The sequence below is a fragment of the Macaca nemestrina genome, chromosome 1, assembly GCF_043159975.1.
Source record: "Macaca nemestrina isolate mMacNem1 chromosome 1, mMacNem.hap1, whole genome shotgun sequence".
Classification (NCBI taxonomy): Eukaryota; Metazoa; Chordata; class Mammalia; order Primates; family Cercopithecidae; genus Macaca; species Macaca nemestrina.
Window position 1 is genome coordinate 61192555 of NC_092125.1, and position 19910 is coordinate 61212464.

The 19910-nt window shown below is 51.0% G+C and overlaps 1 protein-coding gene across 14 annotated transcripts in view; it reads left to right on the top strand.

Annotated features, from left to right (window-relative positions):
- Positions 1 to 19910, top strand: part of LOC105484759 (PTPRF interacting protein alpha 4) — a 52729-nt gene that overhangs the window by 24873 nt on the left and 7946 nt on the right. For 11 of the 14 annotated variants that reach the window (XR_989200.3, XR_011612859.1, XR_989203.3 and 8 more), the window contains 14 exons: positions 718 to 826; positions 3028 to 3236; positions 4658 to 4898; positions 5357 to 5392; positions 5612 to 5745; positions 6024 to 6193; positions 8424 to 8517; positions 9011 to 9092; positions 9483 to 9683; positions 10408 to 10470; positions 11086 to 11112; positions 12946 to 13121; positions 17157 to 17254; positions 17914 to 18089. Coding sequence is in view for 5 of the 14 variants with exons in the window: in XM_011746686.3 (XP_011744988.1) it covers positions 718 to 826; positions 3028 to 3236; positions 4658 to 4898; positions 5357 to 5392; positions 5612 to 5745; positions 6024 to 6193; positions 8424 to 8517; positions 9011 to 9092; positions 9483 to 9683; positions 10408 to 10470; positions 11086 to 11112; positions 12946 to 13121; positions 17157 to 17254; positions 17914 to 18089 (1816 nt within the window). In the remaining 9 variants the exon portion in view is untranslated. The remainder of the gene's footprint in view (positions 1 to 717; positions 827 to 3027; positions 3237 to 4657; positions 4899 to 5356; positions 5393 to 5611; positions 5746 to 6023; positions 6194 to 8423; positions 8518 to 9010; positions 9093 to 9482; positions 9684 to 10407; positions 10471 to 11085; positions 11113 to 12945; positions 13122 to 17156; positions 17255 to 17913; positions 18090 to 19910) is intronic. The other 3 variants (XR_011612860.1, XM_011746689.3, XM_071078336.1) reach the window with 1 other exon arrangement.

Here is a 19910-nt window from a genome sequence, read left to right on the forward strand (position 1 = left end):
CTCCCTCAAGGGTTCCAAGTAGAAAGGCACAGGGAAGAAGTATCACTGGGGAGGCTTTCAGATATTCCAGGGGATTGTTGCTTGGGTTCTAAAATCTCAGGGTTGGAATAGACTCTTGGGGCAGTCAAAGTATTTTCTCTAGCTTGTGTTTCTGACAGTGTCAAGGCCTCCTAAAGATTCCTAGGCATAAGGGTATGCCTGGCTTGAATTTTAACCAGGGACTTGGTCCAGATTATGGGGAGACCCAAGGAAAAGTGCTGGATAGAAGACCAAAAAACAAACACCCTCAGAGTGAAAAGGACCTGTAGACATCATCCCTTCCAACCTCTCCCAGTGCCTGGAGCCCTCCTGCGCCATGTGTTTCAGATGGCCAGAGAGCCTCTGCTCGAATACCTCTTTGATGGGGAGCTCAACTTTTTAAAAGCCACCAGTTACATCATAAGCCAACCCTTGCCATTAGAAGATCTTTCTTATGCCAAATGGAAAGCCACTCTCTGGAACTTTCTCCCCTGGCTCATTCTGACCCCCGGAGCACCAGGGCATACGTCTACTCTTTTGCTTACACGGCAGCCTTTCAGACATTTATGACAGCTCCGTGTTCTGCTAAGACGTCTCTTCTCTGAGCTGAAGATCCCTTGACTCTTTGGGCCCACTGGGTGTGAGCTGGGGCTCTCAGTCCTCAGCGCCTGTCTTTTCTCTCCCCCATCACCGCTCAAGGTCGCACATGGGCAGTGCAGCAGACGTGCGGTTCTCCCTGGGCACAACCACACACGCACCCCCAGGCGTGCATCGCCGCTACTCGGCATTGAGGGAAGAGTCTGCCAAGGTGAGGGGGTGGAGGGATCTCCTCAGGGAGTTTGGGGTCAATTCGGCCGCGTGCCTGGCTCCAGTTACGCAGACGGCTGGTGTGTGGGGCAAATCCTTCCCCTTCCCTCCCCTGTGTCAACGACAGCTGCAGCCCTGGGGTTGAGGCCATCGTCAGCTGCAACAGCTGTGCCCCCCCCTTGCCTTGGCCTCCTGGTGGGCAAGAGGTGGGGGCTGGCAGGCAGCCAACAGTCCCTGAGGCCCCACTGAAGTGTGTGTGCGTGTGCCTGGGCGTGCAGGCGTGTGTATCTGGTGGTCGGGCGTGGGGGCCGGGGGGATGCTTCATGGGTAAGATGGAATTGGCAAACTTTCTGGAACAAAAGCTGTGGTTCATGGGGGAGATGAGGGAGGGATGACAGGTTAACTGGCCCTTGGGATGGCACCTGGAGTTTTCCAAGAAGCAGCTGTGCGTTCATGCTGTCTGAGTCTGCCTAGGGAGATTAGGGGAGAATGAGGGAAGATATGGGGCAGAAAAATGCCGAGTTCGATCTTTTGGGAAAGTGCAATTATTCGTCATGTTCTGTCCTGAGTCCAGGTCCTCTAAATATCATTTAGAGCACTGGGGCATTAGAAGATATAGATGGAGAAAGAGGGAATTCTTAGTCTCAGGGGAAGATTCATTCTGCTCTTAAGAAACTCCTAGTCTGATGGGGGAGTCACAATCTGAAGGCGCCTCTTTTTCTTTCTCCCCTGACTTCTTTACTCTTTCTGTTTATAAGAACATAGCAGCTGTCCAGGAGCTGAGAGGCTGCAGGAGCCTTGAGGGGGAGCTAGGAGGCTTGGGTCATAGAGGATGGGTGTTAGAGTACCTTTCTGTCCCTGGCTCCCTTTCTTCCTTCTCTGCTCTTCTGGCTCTCCCAGCCCAGTTCTCTGCCCTCCCCTCTTCTGGGCCTTTGCCCGCTGGATAGGTGTGTAGGATGATTTCAGAGAAGCTGGCACCTCTCGGGGTTGGCCGGACTGTCCTATGATGAGCTGAAACTCTGCAGAATGTCTAGTCAGGCCTGCTTGGCCTTTCTGGCTCCCTAAGTGTAGTCAGCCTTTGAGTTTGTGTGAATGGAAAGTGATAGCTTTTATATAGTGCTTGCTTTGTGCCAGGCACTGTGCTAAGGGCTTTACATGTATTTTCCTCATTTGATCCTCACAGCTATCTATAAGGTAAGTACCTTACCATCCCCATTTTACAAATGAAGAAACTGAGGTACAGAGAGGTTAAACAATTTTCCTGTGGTTGCACAACTAGTATTTGGTGGAGCTAAGATGCACACCAAAGCAGTCTGTGTCTGGACTCTCTTCTTAACAGTTAGAGCAGTATTTCTTTTTTCTTTTTTTTTGAGACGCGCCCAGGCTGGAGTGCAGTGGCCGGATCTCAGCTCACTGCAAGCTCCGCCTCTCGGGTTTACACCATTCTCCTGCCTCAGCCTCCCAAGTAGCTGGGACTACAGGCGCCTGCCACCTCACCTGGCTAGTTTTTTGTATCTTTTAGTAGAGATGGGGTTTCACCGTGTTCGCCAGGATGGTCTCGATCTCCTGACCTCATGATCCGCCCATCTCGGCCTCCCAAAGTGCTGGGATTACAGGCTTGAGCCACTGCGCCCGGCCAGGAGCAGTATTTCTTAGAATATAATGTGCAAACAAATCACCCAGGGGTCAGCCGGGCGTGGTGGCTCACGCCTGTAATCCAAGCACTTTGGGAGGCCGAGGTGGGCAGAGTGCCTGAGCTCAGGAGTTCGTGACCAACTTGGGCAACATGGTGAAACCCCATCTCTACTAAAACACAAAAAATTAGCTGGGCGTGGTAGCATGGTGGCATGTGCCTGTAATCCCAGCTACTCAGGAGTTTGAGGCAGGAGAATTGCTTGAACCCGGGAGGCGGAGGTTGCAGTGAGCCGAGATCGAGATCGCGAAACTGCACTCCAGCCTGGGTGATAGAGCAAGACTCCATCTCAAGAAACAGACAAACAAAAACAAAAACAAAAAAACCACCCAGGGGTCTTGTTAAAATGCAGAAGTTGAATTGGTAGGTCTGGTGGTATGGCCTGAGATTCTGCATTTCCAACAAGCTCCCAGGAGATGCCAGTGCTGCTGGGTAGAGGTAGGGAGGGTCCTGCTCTGCAGTTATCTGGGTGTCTTATTACGACTCCTTTACCCTCCTCCTTTGCTAAGGACTGGGAGACTTCTCCGTTGCCTGGGATGCTGGCCCCGGCAGCCGCCCCTGCCTTTGACAGTGACCCTGAGATCTCCGACGCAGATGAGGATGAGCCAGGGGGTCTGGTGGGCTCTGCGGACGTTGTCTCCCCCAGCGGCCACTCAGATGCCCAGACCCTGGCCATGATGCTGCAGGAGCAGCTGGATGCCATCAATGAGGAAATCAGGTTAGGGCATAGCTGGAGGGCTTGGGGAGTGCCTCGAAGGGCAGGGGGGCCCTTTGTGTTGGAAAAATCCTATATGGGTTTGCTCACCTCTTACACCTGCAACTTAGAATACCACAATTCAGGGACCCTCTGTGGGTCATCAGGCCCGCTGGCCCAGTGCTGGAGTGAGAGGAGCAGGGCCTCAGTGGACTTCTCAGGCTTCACCTTCCCTCTCAGGGCTTGCGATGTGGCTGGGCTCAGGAGGATGCACGCTGTGTTCCTGCAACCCTGCAGCTGATCATAACCACTAAGAGTGTAGCTCCTGCTTACTGAGGCCAGCTCAGGGTGAGAGCTTTGTAAATGTCACTGTCTATCTTATCACAGTCCCTGAGGTAGGCAGCATGATCCCTGTTTTACAGACAAGGGAACAGAAACTCAGAGAGGTTAAGTGACTTGCCCAAAGTCACACAGAAGTGACACAGCCAGGATTCAAACTCAAGTCTGAACTTGGTCCACTGCACCATGCTTCCTGTCCCTAATGAGGCATCAAACGGAAACAGTGACAGGGAAAGTTGTGAAAACTTTCATTCTATCGTGCCTTTTTAATGAGTTTATTAATGTTGATGACACACAGCAGGGCAATATCTGAGCTGAAGTGTATCAGAGCTTTATAAGCTGTACAGGATATCCAGTTCAATGGTTCAGTGTATTGCACAGACCAGTTACAAAGAACACACACACACACACACACACACAGAGAAAGGTACAAACATAAGACCACTAGCTTTTTATTTTGCAAAGTAAAACATTAATTATAAGGACTATCTATTATCACAATCATTTTGCAAAAGAAAGGACATTTTAACATTCCTGAAGTAAGAAAGACATACTCAGAATAAAGGCAAGTCCTTCTTTGTGAAAGGGAGTGGGCATCTTTACTGGAGTATGTGTGAGTGTGTGCATGTGTATGTGCGTGCACTCGTTGCTCAGTGCCTCCCAGGCACACACGTGCACCATTTTCATTATTTCTCTCATTTTTCTGTGACACAGGGAAAACCCCATCAGGGGTCAGCATCATTTAAAAGTCCTATACTTGGAAACTGCTGACTTATACCACTTCAGACATTGCATATGTTGGGAAACTGAGGCACAGAGAGCAAAATACCTGACTCAAGGCCACCCCTGTAGTTAGGGGTAGGTCAAGAATTCTGATTTTCAGGATGGTTTATGTTCCACTAACCAAACTGCCTCCTTCCCCAGCAGCTGCTTTTGTTAAACGGAGGGAGCAGGCAAGCTAACAAGAAGGAAACATATTTCTAAGCTCCAGCGGGACAGACAAAGCCTGCCTGCCAGTCCTCGGTGGCGAGTGCAGGCATCGGCCCGTGCTGCCTCCTGGTCCTGGCTGGGTCTCATGGTGAGGTCTGGTTTTGCCTCCCTTCCAGGATGATTCAGGAAGAGAAGGAGTCCACGGAGCTCCGGGCGGAGGAGATTGAGACACGTGTGACCAGTGGCAGCATGGAGGCCCTAAACCTGAAGCAGCTGCGCAAGCGCGGTTCCATCCCCACCTCTCTGACAGCCCTGTCCCTGGCCAGCGCGTCCCCACCACTCAGCGGCCGCTCTACACCTAAGCTCACCTCCCGCAGTGCTGCCCAGGACCTGGACCGAATGGGGGTCATGACCCTGGTGAGAGGCAGCTGAGGAGCAGGCCTGGCGTCACTGGGCCCTGCACCGGGGGAGGTTTTAAGGGATGGTAGGACTCATGTGCTCTCAGCTGGGCCTGCCGTCGTCTTCCCATGATGTGTGCAGACCCCGACATGTCAGGCCACCAACCTGTCCTGGGTTTGAGAAGGGCCTAGGTCATATCTTCTTTGCCGTCTTCCTTGGACGAGCCCAGACTGCTAAAGAAACTCACCCACTGCCCTCACCTCTTCCTTTCTTCCAGAAAAATAAGCCCTGGCTTGTTTTTCTAGGCCAGCTTTTTTTTTTTTTTTTTTTTTTTTCTCTCTGGTGTGATATTCTTTCTGGGCCTGTGTGAGGCATTGAATCCTATCTTCTCATCCTAAGACTACTGGGCTCCCCTGGGGTTGGCTCTAGGGCATGGAGATGGTAAGTCCAAGCTTACCCATCCCTCTCTCTTGCAGCCCAGTGACTTAAGAAAGCATAGGAGGAAGCTGCTGGTGAGTGCTGCCTGATGGCCCAGGTACTAACGGGTTTGCTGCTCCCATGCCCTTTCCTTTCGGCTTCCTCCCCCAGGGCCCTTCAGTCTGAGTCTGAACTCAGAGAGGCACCCAGGGCCTCCCCACCGCATTTCTCCACGCTCCTCCACCTCTTCTGGGCTGGGTAGACAGGCCCGAGATCTCTCCCTCTATCCCCTGACGGCTCCACTGTCTGTTCAGTCGCCAGTGTCTCGGGAAGAGAACCGAGAGGATAAAGCCACCATAAAATGTGAGACTTCTCCTCCTTCCTCACCCAGGACGCTGCGGCTAGAGAAGCTTGGCCACCCAGCCCTGAGCCAGGAAGAAGGCAAGAGGTAAGTGGAGCAGACCCTACCTCCAGTCTCTCCATCCGCAGGGTCCTCTCCTCCCCTCCTCTGCCTCTGCAGGGACCGCATCTCCCCTGTCCCAGTTTCCTGAATGTCTTACTTCTCTTTGAAACACCATCAGGGAAGGGAGTTCCTATGTCTCCCTTGCCCCCATCCCAGTTCTGACACTTAATAGAAGTTCTTCCTGAGGTCTAACTTCCATCTTTCCTGCTGTCACTTAAGTATGTTTCCTCTTATTCTGTCCCCTTCTGGCTATCACCCTGTAGTGCCTTGGAGGATCAGGGCAGCAACCCCAGCAGCAGCAACAGCAGCAGCCAGGACTCCCTGCACAAGGGCGCCAAGCGCAAGGGCATCAAGTCTTCCATTGGCCGCCTGTTTGGGAAGAAGGAGAAGGGCAGGCTGATCCAGCTGAGTCGGGATGGAGCCACAGGCCATGGTCTCTGTCCCCTTCCTAACAGAGGTCTGGGCGGGCATTGGGGCATCAGAAGCAGGAAGGTGTACTTGGACTGGCCTTCTCTGCCTGCATCCCAGGGACCAGTTGGGGGAAGCCCCAGGCAGGTGACCTCAGATCCGCAGAAGCAGTTTTCGGTTAGAGCTATTCATGGTGGAGTGGACTGCCTTATGAGGGGGTAAGCTTCTGCCTCTACAAGTGTCAGGAAGTGGCTAGATGGCTTTATTTGGCATGCTGTGGAAAGGTCTCCTGTACTGAGTGAAAGATTGGGCGTCTGGGGTTTCTTTCGATTTGGAGATTTTCTGATGTACTGTGCTCGGGACCTTCTGGAGAAATCTCTTGGTTGTTTCTTTAGAAGAGTCAGTTCTTGATTAGAACTTATTTCTGGGTACCTCTGGCCTCTGGGACTCAAAATGTGGTAACACCTAGTTATAGCTTTGTAGACATTAAATTCAAGGAAGCTCTTAGGCAAGCATGACATCGTTATCACCTCTATGATAGTATAAAGGTCTAGTACATACTTGGCATGTGGTGAGTACACAATAAATGTTAGCTTTCATCTGCCTCCTCTCTTCTATTTCTTCTTTTCTCTTTTCTTTCCTGTTCCATCACCTTTTCTTTCTGTTTCCTATTCAGCCATTTGTTCCACAAACATTTATTGAGTAACTACTGTATGCCTTAGTAACAGGTGCTGACCAACAGTTCATTCCTTCAAGGAGTTCAGTGTCTAATGAAAAGGAAGAAGTAAAGAGACAATTCCAGAACAATCTATTGATAGAAATGTGCCCAGGGTGCTTGTGGGACTCAGAATTCGGCTATGGAATGATGGGGACAACAGGGGTGGCCTCCTTTGGTAGCGACATCTGAGCTAAAGTGTGAAGGCCACATAGGAATTAGCTGAGCCAAGGAGAGGTCTGTGTATGGAGGAAGGGGGTGGTCTGGGAAAGGCAAAGGTTTGTGGGTGTGAGAGGTTGGTATGTACTTATGCCTGTTCAGAGTTGAGAAGAAGGAGGGTGGGAAGAGTGGGGAGATGGGACTGGACAGCTAGGCTGGGGCCAGCTGTAAGGGCCTTGCAGCATCTGTTTTAGTTTAAAAGTTCCCCTGAGGCAGTGGGAGCATTGATGAATTTTGTGCAGGGGAGGAACTCATCAACTAGAATAAATGAACCTTTGGACCCCAATACATAATTAGACCTTTCTGCACCTCAGGAAGATGTGAATCAGAAGATAGCTAGCTGTCTGAGGAGGAGGAGGAGGGAGAGCATGAGAGAAGGAGGTCAGAGAAAGAGGAAGGAGAAAGAGGAATTCGCTGAGACGGGGAGAGGTCTGTGTGTGAAGGAAAGGGGTGATCTGGGAACAGGGAGGAGGAACATGGCCATGTCTGCTCACAATATGGGAGTGTCAGCCCAGAGAATGAAGTCCAGCTCCTTTCCCCAGTCCACAGGGGTGAGGGGAGTTGTGGAGCTGGCCACAGACAGGGGAAGCTGAAAGGTTTGATCAGGGGAAGAAGCATTTTGGGTGAAACCTTATGATTTCCGACGCTCTCCACACCATGCTGGCACCTAAAACTGAGACAGCACCTCAGATTCGTTTCTGGGTTACCCACACTTGTTGCATACTGTGTACTGTGTGGGGGTGACCAGGGCTTAAAAGAATTCTAAGATTCTGCCTCTGGCCATGAATTCTGTAGGGTTCTAGCATCAATTCAAGGAAATATTTAATAGAAGACAGAACTCTGCATGTTCCCCTTTATGGTTTTGTGCAAGTGAATGCACCCAGAGAAGGAGGCCCAGAGATGCAGCTCTCAGTGTGTGGATTTCCCCACCCCTGACCCAAGCCAGGGTCATCCTTCTCTCTGAGCCTTGTAGCCCACTTGTGTTTGGGGCTCTGCGTTTCCTTTGCACCTTGGCTTGGAGGAAGGACAGGTTCTGTCTAGGATTCTAGGGTGGGATAACTTGGGTCCATCTGGCTGGAAAACACCCCCAAGGCTGAGGCTCCCAGGGAGACTCTGAACTGGGGATGACCTGCTTGATGCCATTCTCTGAGACTGCCTGGATGCAGGGACACTGAGCAGAAGCTCCAGGAATAATGGTCCCGTCAGGCCATGGGTTGTCCTTTGCTGAGGAGCCTCCTGCTGCTTCTGTTCCCCACCCCTGATCCAGGCAAGGGAGGAGAGGCAGAGGGGTTGGCTGATACACGCATCTCTTTCCTTGTAGTTCTGCTAACAGACTCCGAGTTCAGTATGCAGGAGCCTATGGTGCCTGCCAAGCTGGGGACCCAGGCAGAGAAGGACCGGCGGCTAAAGAAGAAGTAAGAGCCACAGGCCAGATTCTGCCAGGATGGGGCCCAGCCCCCTACGCACTTCCCTTCCCCTGGCCTGCTGTGAAACTGAGCTCAGGGACCCAGACCCCAGCAAGGCCCTTCCTGAACTGAGTTGGCCTGGTCCATATGGGCACAGCAGGGCTGGGAGGAGGTTCTTAGGATAAGCCTAGGGAGAAGGAGGCAAGGGGGTTATGGGAGAGTGACCTGGGTCCTGTGGGTCTCTGGCAGGGCAGATTGAAATCTAAGTCAATGTCAGGTCACACGCAAACAGAGAGCTCCTCGCCCTCTGGGGGTGGAGAGGTGTTCCTGCCCCATTTCTTGTCATACTTCTTCAGAAGACGGAAGAGCAGAGCAGAGGAAGTCCAGGGTGGGGAGCAAGGGTTGTGGGTGTCCAGCTCTTGCACAGCCCAGTGGTCCCTGGAGCAAGAACAGTTAAGAGACAAGGAAGAACTAGTGAGTCTGTTGTTCCTCTTCCTATAAGACACCAGCTGCTTGAAGATGCCCGCAGGAAAGGAATGCCCTTTGCCCAGTGGGATGGTCCTACTGTGGTCTCCTGGTTGGAGGTAAGCCTGAGCAAAGGGAGTCCACTCAGGGGTCTGGAGGGAAGGATGTTTGGGGTGGGCAGAGGGGTGATGTCCTAGAACTTTTACAGTGTGTTTCTTCCCTGCCAAGTGCACATGTGCCATACCTAGCATTTAGCCCCCCTCCCCCACCCCAACACACACACATACCAGTCAGAGGACAGAGTTGATGCTACTTTTAATCTGTAAAATGAGAGAGTGAGGATTTGAGGACCTCCACATTCCTAAAGTCTGCATTTGCTATTCGAGTCAGTGGATGAGGCCTGGCCCCTGAGTCAGTGGATGAGGCCTGGCCCTTGCCCCTTGCTATTGCCAAACTCTTGGTGGTAGGGCCCAGGCCTTGAATTACCTCCCTGTGCCCGGTGTCTGCAGCTCTGGGTGGGGATGCCTGCCTGGTACGTGGCAGCCTGCCGGGCCAACGTCAAGAGTGGTGCCATCATGTCCGCTCTGTCGGACACAGAGATCCAGCGGGAGATCGGCATCAGCAATGCCCTGCACCGACTCAAGCTCCGCCTGGCCATTCAGGAGATGGTGTCACTGACCAGCCCCTCTGCCCCGCCCACCTCCAGGACTGTGAGTGGCCCTTCCCTTGCCCAGGACATTTTCAGAGGTTCTGGAACAGAGTTTGCAAGGTCTCCTGTTGGGCTTTGGGAAGATGGCAGCATTGAGCCCTGCCCCTTCCTTCCCATCCTCACAAAGGGCTCTCCCTGCTCTTCAGGAGGATATGACGTTGATTCTAGGAGGATCCCAGCAGCCTTGGTTCCCTCCCTCTCACATACCACCCATGGGGCTCCATCTCCCCATCCCTACTCTGCCAAAATTTCCAGGTCTCTGGGCAGTTTCCAGGATGGGCTTTCTGGGGTTTTATATGGTTGCCAGGCTGGGGGAAACAAAGGGAAGAGGGCATTTGTGAATATTGTCTTGGTCCTCTAACCTCAATCAACACAAGAATGCAGACTGTTTCGCCGCCCCTGGGGTGGAATCTTTCATTACTGGCCATCTCCATGATTGGGTCAGCCCCATTCCAGGTCAGCACTGTGCATTCTTACTCATCCGGGAAACATTTATCGCGTACTTCCTGTGTGCCAGGAACTGTGCTAAGCATCGTGGATATGATGATAACAGAGATGTGGCTTCTGCTGTCCACTTGCTCAGAGCTAGGCAGTGTGCAAGCTGTGGGCTGGGCCCATTGGAGGACTCGGGGAGGGAGCTTTGTCCTTGTCCTTTGGGCTCCCAGCCTGATGGGGATCCTGGGAACCCACACCCAGGACCAGCTGGGTTTCCTCTCTGCCTACAGTCTTCTGGGAATGTCTGGGTCACCCATGAAGAGATGGAAACTCTGGAAACATCTACTAAAACAGTGAGTCTGGCCCTTGGCCTTTGGCCCTGGGCCTGGGGTTGGGACTGATGACTCCCACAAGGATGAGGGAAAGGCTGTGGGCAGTCAGAGTGGGCTGCCATCGATCTCATGTGAGGTTGGTATCCCTGAGGTGTGATCTGCTCTTAGGGTGGAGGGTTGCCGGGAGAGGGGTGAGGCTGGGAGCAGTTTGTATGTGTGTGGTCCTTCCCAGGAGGTCACAAGCTTGCCCTGGGCCACTGGTGTGCTGCAGTGGAGGAGAGTTGGGCTGGGGAGGGCTTTGCCCTGCTATGGACTTGAGCCACAGGGTCTCTGCCCTTGTGCTTCCTCCCTGGTGGAGGAATGGGGAGTGTTGGGAGAGCTGCGCATCTTGCCTGGCTCCCAGTCAAGCGTGGGAGGTGTGTGTTTTTGCCACACACACATTTGCCCTGCCTCACCGCAAACGTGGGTGCACACACCAACCTTGTGTTCTCTCTTAACCATCCCGACAGGCTTTCCCCAGTCACCCAGCCAGATACTGGGACATCTTTTTCCTCTCCTTGATGGGGTCTAGGGTAGAGCTGATAGGTTTCTTGACTTTGCCTGTTTCCCCTAACACGCTGCACTTGTTCCTGCTAGGACAGTGAGGAGGGCAGCTGGGCTCAGGTAAGACTCCCTCCCCTGTCTAGAACCAGCTCCCAAAACTTCAAGACAATGTTCTTCCAGTAGGTTCTCTCCCCAGCAGGAATCTCTGAGTCCTTCTTCACATGAAAAGCCCTGGATACGGGTTCTTTGCTCCCATCAGAGCGCCCCCCCACCCCCACCCAGTACCCTCTAGCTGCTTGTTCTGGTTTCTCAGGGTGGCAGGTGAGGAGCCCTGGAGGGCTGTGGCCCCTGCATCCCTGGCCCTTCTCCTCAGTCTCACCCTTTTCCTGGGAATAATGAGACCTAGATTAGTGTGAGTCTTTCTCCTCTCGCTGTCCCTCTCAGAGGCACTCTGGTGAACTGAGCGAAATGTCTTTCTTCCATTTCATGAGCAAACATTTATTGAGCAAATATAGGGATTAGGCCTTTCCTGACTCTCTGGATATAGAAGTGAAGAAAGCAAGCCCTCATGGAGGCAGTAAACAAATAAAGGAATAATATCAGTAAACAAACCATGTCAATAGGGATAAAAAAGACAGTCTCAATAAGTAAACAAATAAAGGGACAATATTGGATAGCGATGCGAGCTGTGAAGAAGAATGAAGCAGGGAGCAGCACTGTGTATATCTGCTCAGGGAAAACCTCACGAGCAGGAGACTGGCTGAATCATTCACGCCATAAAACACCCTTGGCAGAGGTGATTGGGGGGATCTGAGACATAGGATGTTAAATGAAGAATGCAGATCCTAAAAGATGCATGGAATTTGATACCAAAACTCAAAACCAAACAAAATTAATCATATATTGTTTAGGGAAATATACATGGATGATTGTAAAAAGTGTAAAACAGTTTTTTACAACCAAAGGAATAGTCAGAAAACTCAGCATAGTGGTTCCCTTTTAGAGGGGCAGTAGGAGACGTGTGGTGACAGCGAGCATCAGTGTGCAAACAGTACAGTGTGGGTAATGCTCTGCTGCTTAGCTTGGTTGGTGTCCACTGTTGCTAACTTCATTTATATGCTTCATAATGAGCATTTTACATATAGTCTTGTGTGTATCAGCTATTACATTGTTAAAAGAGAACAAAATAGACTTTTTCCATCTAAAAACATCAAGTAAGGATAAGGAAAGAGTCGGGTAGGGTTGCTGTGAAAACTGAAGCTTTCTCAAGATGGGTGGTTAGGGAACACCCTGCCCAGGTCAGGAGGCGACGTCCACATGGCACAGGCCCTGCAGGACCACACGGCGGGGTGTGTGTGGGAAAGCAACAGAGGACCTGGAGCATTCTCGGAGCAGAGGCTCAGGCCTTAGAGAATGAGCGCTGCTGGCTATTCAGGCACAGGCCATCATCCTTTATTTTTTTCAATCTTCTGCCAACATTTAACTTCCTTGCTTCCTTCATAAAACCAGCCTTGTCCCGGAGTGAGACAGGCTTCCTTTGCCACGCTGCAGGTCCTCTGTAACACAGCCTCTCCCTTGGGCTCAGCGGGCTTGAGGCTCACTGAGAGTCAGGAAGGCATGGCTGCCGCACAATACCGCAAATGCAATCCAGAGTCAACAGGAAGGATTTCATATTAGCTGCTGCCGGGATAGCTACTTCTGTTCATTAGTGTAGATAATTGATATGTGAGTGGAACTGTATCATTTCGAGATCTTATAAAGTTCCATTTAAAATCCCCACCTCCCGCCACTACCAGCCCCCTTATTGAAGATAAACTGAAATTGTATTGGAATGCCCTTCCTCCCTCATGGGTGGAGGATGGATTCATGCATCTCCCAACCAGCTATACCAGCCTCAGCCTGCCGGCTCTACCTTTCTCCCCCATAATAGCCTTCTGCATCTCGTTTCCCTAGACCCTGGCCTATGGGGACATGAACCATGAGTGGATTGGGAATGAATGGCTGCCTAGCCTGGGGCTCCCGCAGTACCGCAGCTACTTCATGGAGTGCCTGGTGGACGCCCGCATGCTGGACCACCTCACCAAGAAGGACCTGCGGGTCCACCTGAAGATGGTGGACAGCTTCCATCGGTGAGTGCGGCTGGGGCCCAGGGCCACCTCCCTCGTGGGGGCTTCCCCTAGCTCTGAGGGTCTGCCTCCAGGAAGAGAGGTGCCTTCATCTCTTTCTGTGGCCTGTTCTGAATGGCAACAGGTCTCCCCCTTGGGAAAGTCTCCCTTGTCAAATCCTTGTCACATCCTGTAATTTGAGGATTTGATCCTCAAATTGACCAGGTTTCTGTCCTTATAATGACTAGGTCATTATGTCTAGTCCTAAAGATACAAAAAGTCATTTTTCTTTACCTTTACCTCTTTTGAGATTTTCCCCCAGGTCTGAATTTTATTGCTTGTCTTTGCACTTGCTGAATTTGCTGTGTTAACTCTCACAAGACTCAAACTGAACCTAGTGTTCAATTTAGGTGTCTCATTCCAAGTTGAGGGGGAAGATCTTCCTGGGCCATTGCCCTGCTGACATCCCAGATCGGAATCTCTCTCCTTTGGGCTCACATCCTTTTTTATAGGATGTCATCCAGTCCTTTCCTCCTCTTTGCTGAAAAGATCTTCTGTTCAAAAGTGTCTGCGGCGCAGGTCCCAAACTGGCAGCCTGTGGGCAGAATTTGGCCCACAGACTTGTTTTTGTTTGGCCCACATATATCTTAACAACTCAAATTGAGCTGCCAGTATTTAAACAGTAGATTTTATATACAATTCTGGATTTCTGGTTTCTCTTGAAGACTTGAAAGCTCTGTCAACACATTCTAGCATGGAAGCAACCAGCTGGAGTTAAAGAGCGGAGTCCACTCAGGATGGGTGGGCCTGCTCCAGGGCCTCCCAGCCCCCTAGCCTCTTCTCTCACTTGTGTTACCTGCTTGGTCCCAGCAGGCATTTGTGTTGGAGAATGCAGTTGGTGGCCATGGTGCTAGGAGTTGGCAGTTTTTAGGAAGTCCTTCTTAACATCCAGCTTCAAGTTGTGTGGGTGGCTCTTTGAGCCAAGACTTGTCGTGGCTGGATAGTAAGACCAGGAATAGGGCTCTTCAAGGTTCTTTCAGGGCTCTGTGGATGTCCTGTGGTCTCTCCAACTCAGAAATCTTATAGAAAGTTAAATCTGGAAGGGATCTTGTTAGCGTGCCTGTTTTGTGGATGAGAACATTAAGGCATGGGGAGGAGCAGTAACCCAGGTCACTCAGGGATGATAGCAGAGTACAGGGGAACCCAGGTATGCTGACTCAAGTCCAGTGCTCTTGGCACCACTCTGCGCAGAGCCTCCTGGCTTGGAACCCTTGGCCCATCTGACCCCAGCATGAGGGCTGACTTGTGAGGGAAGACTGCATCCTTCCCTCTGCACCCGCCCCCACCCAAATCAGCTAGGGCTGAAAGGGAATCATTTGTCTCTGCCTGGAGGCTGCCAGACCCAGCTGCACCTGTCCCCTTCTCAGTGATTGATAGGGCTGGGGAGAGATGAGCTGTTCCCCTGCCAAGCCGGGATGTGTCTGGGCTGCTAGAGGATCTGTCAGCCCGGCCCCAGCCAGGACTGTGGAAATCCTCCCCCCAGCCCCTCTGCCCCATCCCCAGGAGAGAACTGTGGCCTGAACGTGGGGTTCTAGGTTCAGCTCCGAATTTTGAGTACTTCAGAGTTTCTAAAGCATTTTCACATCTCACCACCAAACTATGTGTCTACCTGCTTTTATTCCATGTAACATTTCACAAGCATGTTCTTACGTCTTTAAAATTTCTTTTAAATCATAATTATTATAAGAAAGGGATATTTTAAAACCTTATTTTACAGATAAGAAAAACAAGTTCAATAGAGGTTGATTTCCATCAGGTCACCCAGCCAGGTGATTACAGAATGGGGCTCAAATCCTTGTCTCTAGACACCCCACTCAGAGCTCTTTTCCTTGGGACATGGTGCTCTATCGAGCAGGTCTTCTAGAAGAGCTCCTGCTTTTGTAGGACAAGCATGCACGATAGTCATAAATGTCACCCACTGCCACTTCCGTGCTGCCACTTCCGAGTGCCTGTAATGTTCCCAAAGGCTGGGCTAAGCCCTTGCATTTATTGTCACCTGCAAGACAGGTGTGACCCCATCTCACATTTGCTGGGTGCCTCTCAGCTAGGAAGGGGCAGAGCTGGCATCCAAACCCAGGTTGACTTAACTTTAAGGACTTTATATTTTTGCCATGGTATGCAGCAGCTTTGAAAGGAACTGGACTGGGCCGGGCGTGGTGGCTCAAACCTGTAATCCCAGCACTTTGGGAGGCTGAGATGGGCGGATCACGAGGTCAGATCGAGACCATCCTGGCTAACATGTTGAAACCCCGTCTCTACTAAAAAAAATACAAAAACCTAGCCAGGCGAGGTGACACGCGCCTGTAGTCCCAGCTACTCTGGAGGCTGAGGCAGGAGAATGGCGTAAGCCCGGGTGGTGCTTGCAGTGAGCTGAGATCCGGCCACTGCACTCCAGCCTGGGCGACAGAGCCAGACTCCGTCTCAAAAAAAAAAAAAAAAAAAAAAAAAAAAGAAAGGAACAGGACTGGAAATTATAGTGAGTGAGATTGAAACTAGACAGAAGGCATTTCCAGTCATGAGCTGTGTGTGCGCATGCCCGTTCACTGTGGACCAAGGCTTAAACCAGCGGCTTGAGCAACACATGGGCGACTTGGGCCAGAAAAGGGTTCCTGGAAGTGGCGTCTCTGAGCTCTGTTGTAGGCAGAAGAGCCTCCTGCTGGGAAGTGAGGGGAGAAAAGGAGGGAGCAGGCTGCACAATTTAATCTCACAAAGCAGTGCCCTCAGTAAGAGTCAAAAGCAGGCAGAGTTGGGAGGGACTTTCCATTCTAATTCTGTAAAGATGGAAAAACTCAGAGAAGCTGAATGACAAAGTAGCGTTCACGGAAGGAAGAACACTATAGCTCTTCCAAGAGGGAATGAGCTGCCTTGAGAAGTAATGAGTTCACTGTCCCTGGAGGCGCTCAGGTACAGGCTCAGTGACTACTCTGAAGGAAGCTACAGGGGTGACTCCTGCCTTAGGTGGGAGCGTGGACCGATGGCCTCCAGGGTTCCTTCTGACCCACAGAATCTGTGGTTCTGTGTCTGGCTTAGTTACTGAATGCTTGCCCTGCACCTGATACTGTGTAAGTGCTTTTAGTAATTTGTGTGAATTAATTATTTCATTTAATTAATCAAGCATTTGTAGAGTACCTGCTCTGCGCTAGGGGTTTAGGATCAGTGAACAAAACAAAGACCCCTGCCCTCATAGAGCTTATATTCTAACTGGAAGAGACAGTCAAGGAATAATAAATATATGGTATGTTAATAGACAAAACATGCTAGGAAAAAATTAGACCAGGGTGAGAGGGATTGGGAGTATGGGCCAGGGGTGGTGATGGTGATACTGCAATTTTAAATCTGATGAACAGTGTGACTAATGAATTGGACTGAGAAGGTGACATTTAAGCAAAGACTTAATGGAGACAAAAGGAGTAAGCTACACAGCCGACTGGGGGAGGAGTGTTCCAGGCAGAGGCAGCCACCAGTGCAAAGGCCCTGAGGCCTGCAGGCCCAGTGAGCCTGTTGTGTCTGAGGAGCAGCAGGGGTGTCAGTGTGGCTGCAGCAGAGAGAGCAAGAGGGAGAGTGGCTGAAGGGGCTGTTAGACAGGTGGCGGAGCAGATCATGGAGTATCTTATAGGCCGTTGTAAGGACTCTGAGTGAAGTAGGGATACAAAGGGGTATCTTGTTTTTGCTTTTTCTTTCACTTGCAGGTGGTAGGGGTCTTTGCATTCCAGTGCCTGGAGAGAAGGACATGTTGGTTTCATTCAAAGAACTTTTTTCCCATCAATCCAGGCCCGCTTCCTGACTGAGAGGGAGGATATGGGTTAGACAGAGAAAGGGAGTAACCCTGGGATGGTTCGCAGGCAAGCCCCTGGGGAAGGAGGAGCATGGGGAGGCTGGGGTGCTCTTTGTGCTGGAGGCAGTAGGTCTGGACGTGCTGTAGCTAGTGCTGGATGTGAGACAGGTGGCGTGGGAGTGTGGCCCCACTGAGGCTCTGGCTCGGGGGCTGTGTGCCTGCAGAACCAGTCTTCAGTATGGCATCATGTGTCTGAAGAGGCTGAATTATGACCGGAAGGAGCTGGAGAAGAGGCGAGAGGAGAGCCAGCACGAGATCAAGGGTAAGCTCGTCAGGCTTGGAGAGGGTGCAGGAGTAGCCTGCTTGGCTGGTCCCTGCCTTGGGCCAAGTGGAGGGGAGGCATTCTGTCTCTCAGGGAATCTTCCAGTCTGACAAGGAAGATGCAGCCTCACCTTAGGGAGCTCCCAGTCTGATGGAGGAGACATGGTCCATGCCAAGTTCGCTATAATCCCCTCCCTCCACCCCACATACCAGACTGCAGCCACTAACTGGACAAATGCAATGAATCCTCTGGGACGGTGTTATAGACTGGTGTGCTTGTGGAACTTGGTGATCTGGATGGGGTTGGATGGGAGATGCAAATCTTAGAGAAGACCTTGAAGGTGAAAAGAATATGAAGACTATTCCAGCTTGTGGCAGGGGGATGACCCATGCAAGGGCTCTGGGGAGAAAGCTCAGAGCCTGTTGGCCTGACCCCAGGTCCTGTAAACTGGCAGGGATGAAATGAGTGGGGGGTTGGTTCCCCAGGAGCCCAGGTTCCAGGGAGGACAGAAAGAAGATACAGAAAGTTGGGGATGGGGTGGGGGCCAGAGAGCAGGGTGGACTGGGGCTCTGGGTTTAGGGAGTTCTGCTTCTGTCCTTGGAGGGTCCTTGATGAAACGTAGTATCTTCTTCCATCCCTTTTCTTTCCCCACACTCCAGATGTGCTAGTCTGGACCAACGACCAGGTGGTTCATTGGGTTCAGTCTATTGGGCTCCGGGATTATGCCGGAAACCTGCATGAGAGTGGTGTGCATGGAGCCTTGCTGGCCCTGGACGAGAACTTCGACCACAACACACTGGCCCTGATCCTTCAGATCCCCACACAGAACACCCAGGTGGGTAGCCTTTTAATCAGTCAACCTGTCTCTCCCTGTCTCCCTTACTTGCTCTCTTTCTTTCCCTCATACACAAAGGCTTAGGTATCTTGGGGTTGGGGAGCTTTTCTAGGGCCTATGCCAGAGGGGATCACAATGTCCTCAATCCTCCTCTAAGTGGTCCCCTGTGCATAAGCAAGCCCTCATGGGAACACATGGTCTTCACATACAGGGCACACCTAGCACGGGCCTGGCACACAGTGTGCTCTTACAATGCACATCCCCATCCTGCCCTGGGTACCTCCATCTCCTCCTAACCCCACTTCATAGCTGAGACGCTGAGCCTTCCTTTTCATCCTGCTTCTCTGATCTGACTTTTCTTAGAGGGGAATGAGCCCCATGGCCCGTAGGGACCAGAGAGCCCACATCACCTTTGTCTACCACCCTAGGGATCTGCTCCTGGGCCCCCAGGCTTAAAAAAGCGAAATATACCAAATTACACAGCCCAGAGCCTCTCCATGCCTGGGCTTTGGCTCTCTGTCAACAGCTCAAATGATTAAACATCTCATGAAATTACGTTTCATCATTTTTATGGAGCTGTCATCTAAGAATATATCTAAATTTTCTTGAACCTATTTATATTTTTGGCCTTTCTAACTTCCTGTGGGTAATAGATTCTAGAAGTGCTGCTTGTTGTGTGGAGTACTTCCTGATTTTATTCGTCCTAAGAATGCCCCTGTCAGGCCCCTGGGGAAGGAACTACCTCCTCCTAATAGTTTAGGTTTGGTAAGGCTATTTGTATTTAACCAGTTCTCACCTTTTATAATTTCATAAACTCTGATTGTATTGCCTCTGGGCCCAAGCCTTTGTCTCTCCAGACAGAGTGTTCTTAATTCTTTTAGGCTTTCCTCATATAGACTTGCCTCTGTTCCCTGATTGTTTTAGCTGCCCTTGTCTGGACTGTTTGCAGCTGTCAGATCTCTTTTGAAATTCAGCCACCAGAGCTGCACAGGCTATTCTGGGAGCAGACACGTTTTGGCTCGAGTGCGGGTAGGGCTGTGTTGTCTCGTAATTCTGGGCAGTGTGTTGGCCTTTTAGGGGTGGTGGCAGTGTACAGGGCCAGTGTGTCCTGTAGGCATTCTGCAGTGACCCCCCACCCCCACCCCAGCCAGTCAAAACGGATAGGACAGATCCCTTCATTCTCCAAGAGAAGCCTGGATTTCTCCCCCAAGTACAGTTTTCTCCACTTGCCCACTTTGGACAAGCCTCATCTGCCACTTTCCTACCCACTCACATTGCTTTGTGAGATGCTTCTGAAATGTACACCTGTCCTCCTCCCCTTTCACTGCCCAGAGGAGCAGTGTCATTTGGATACTTGAAATTTACTATGCTTCTCCTTTCAGATCATTTCTAAAAATGTTATGTTCCCAATACTGGCCCAGACTGTCCTTATTGAACTCTATGCGTAATATTTTCTACCCATAAATGGACTTTTCTCTTTCTTTGATTTCCTATCTCGAATGCGTTCAGTTTTGGAGGAAAGCAATAATTCTGTAAATAGCAGCAGGGACACCTCTCCATGGCTTTCTAACCTTTCTTAATATCCTGACCCAGTCATTGAGCTGTCGGAAGAAGTAGTGTCTGACCCAATATGGAATCCCTCATTTAAAATGGTTAAAAATGGCTCGATGTGGTAGCTTAGGCCTGTATGCTCAGTATTTTGGGAGGTCAAGGTGGGAGGATTGCTTGAGGTCAGGAGTTCAAGACCAGTCTGGGCAACATAGTGAGACCCAGTCTCTACAAAAAGTTTAAAAAATTAACTGAGTTTGGTGATGCATGACT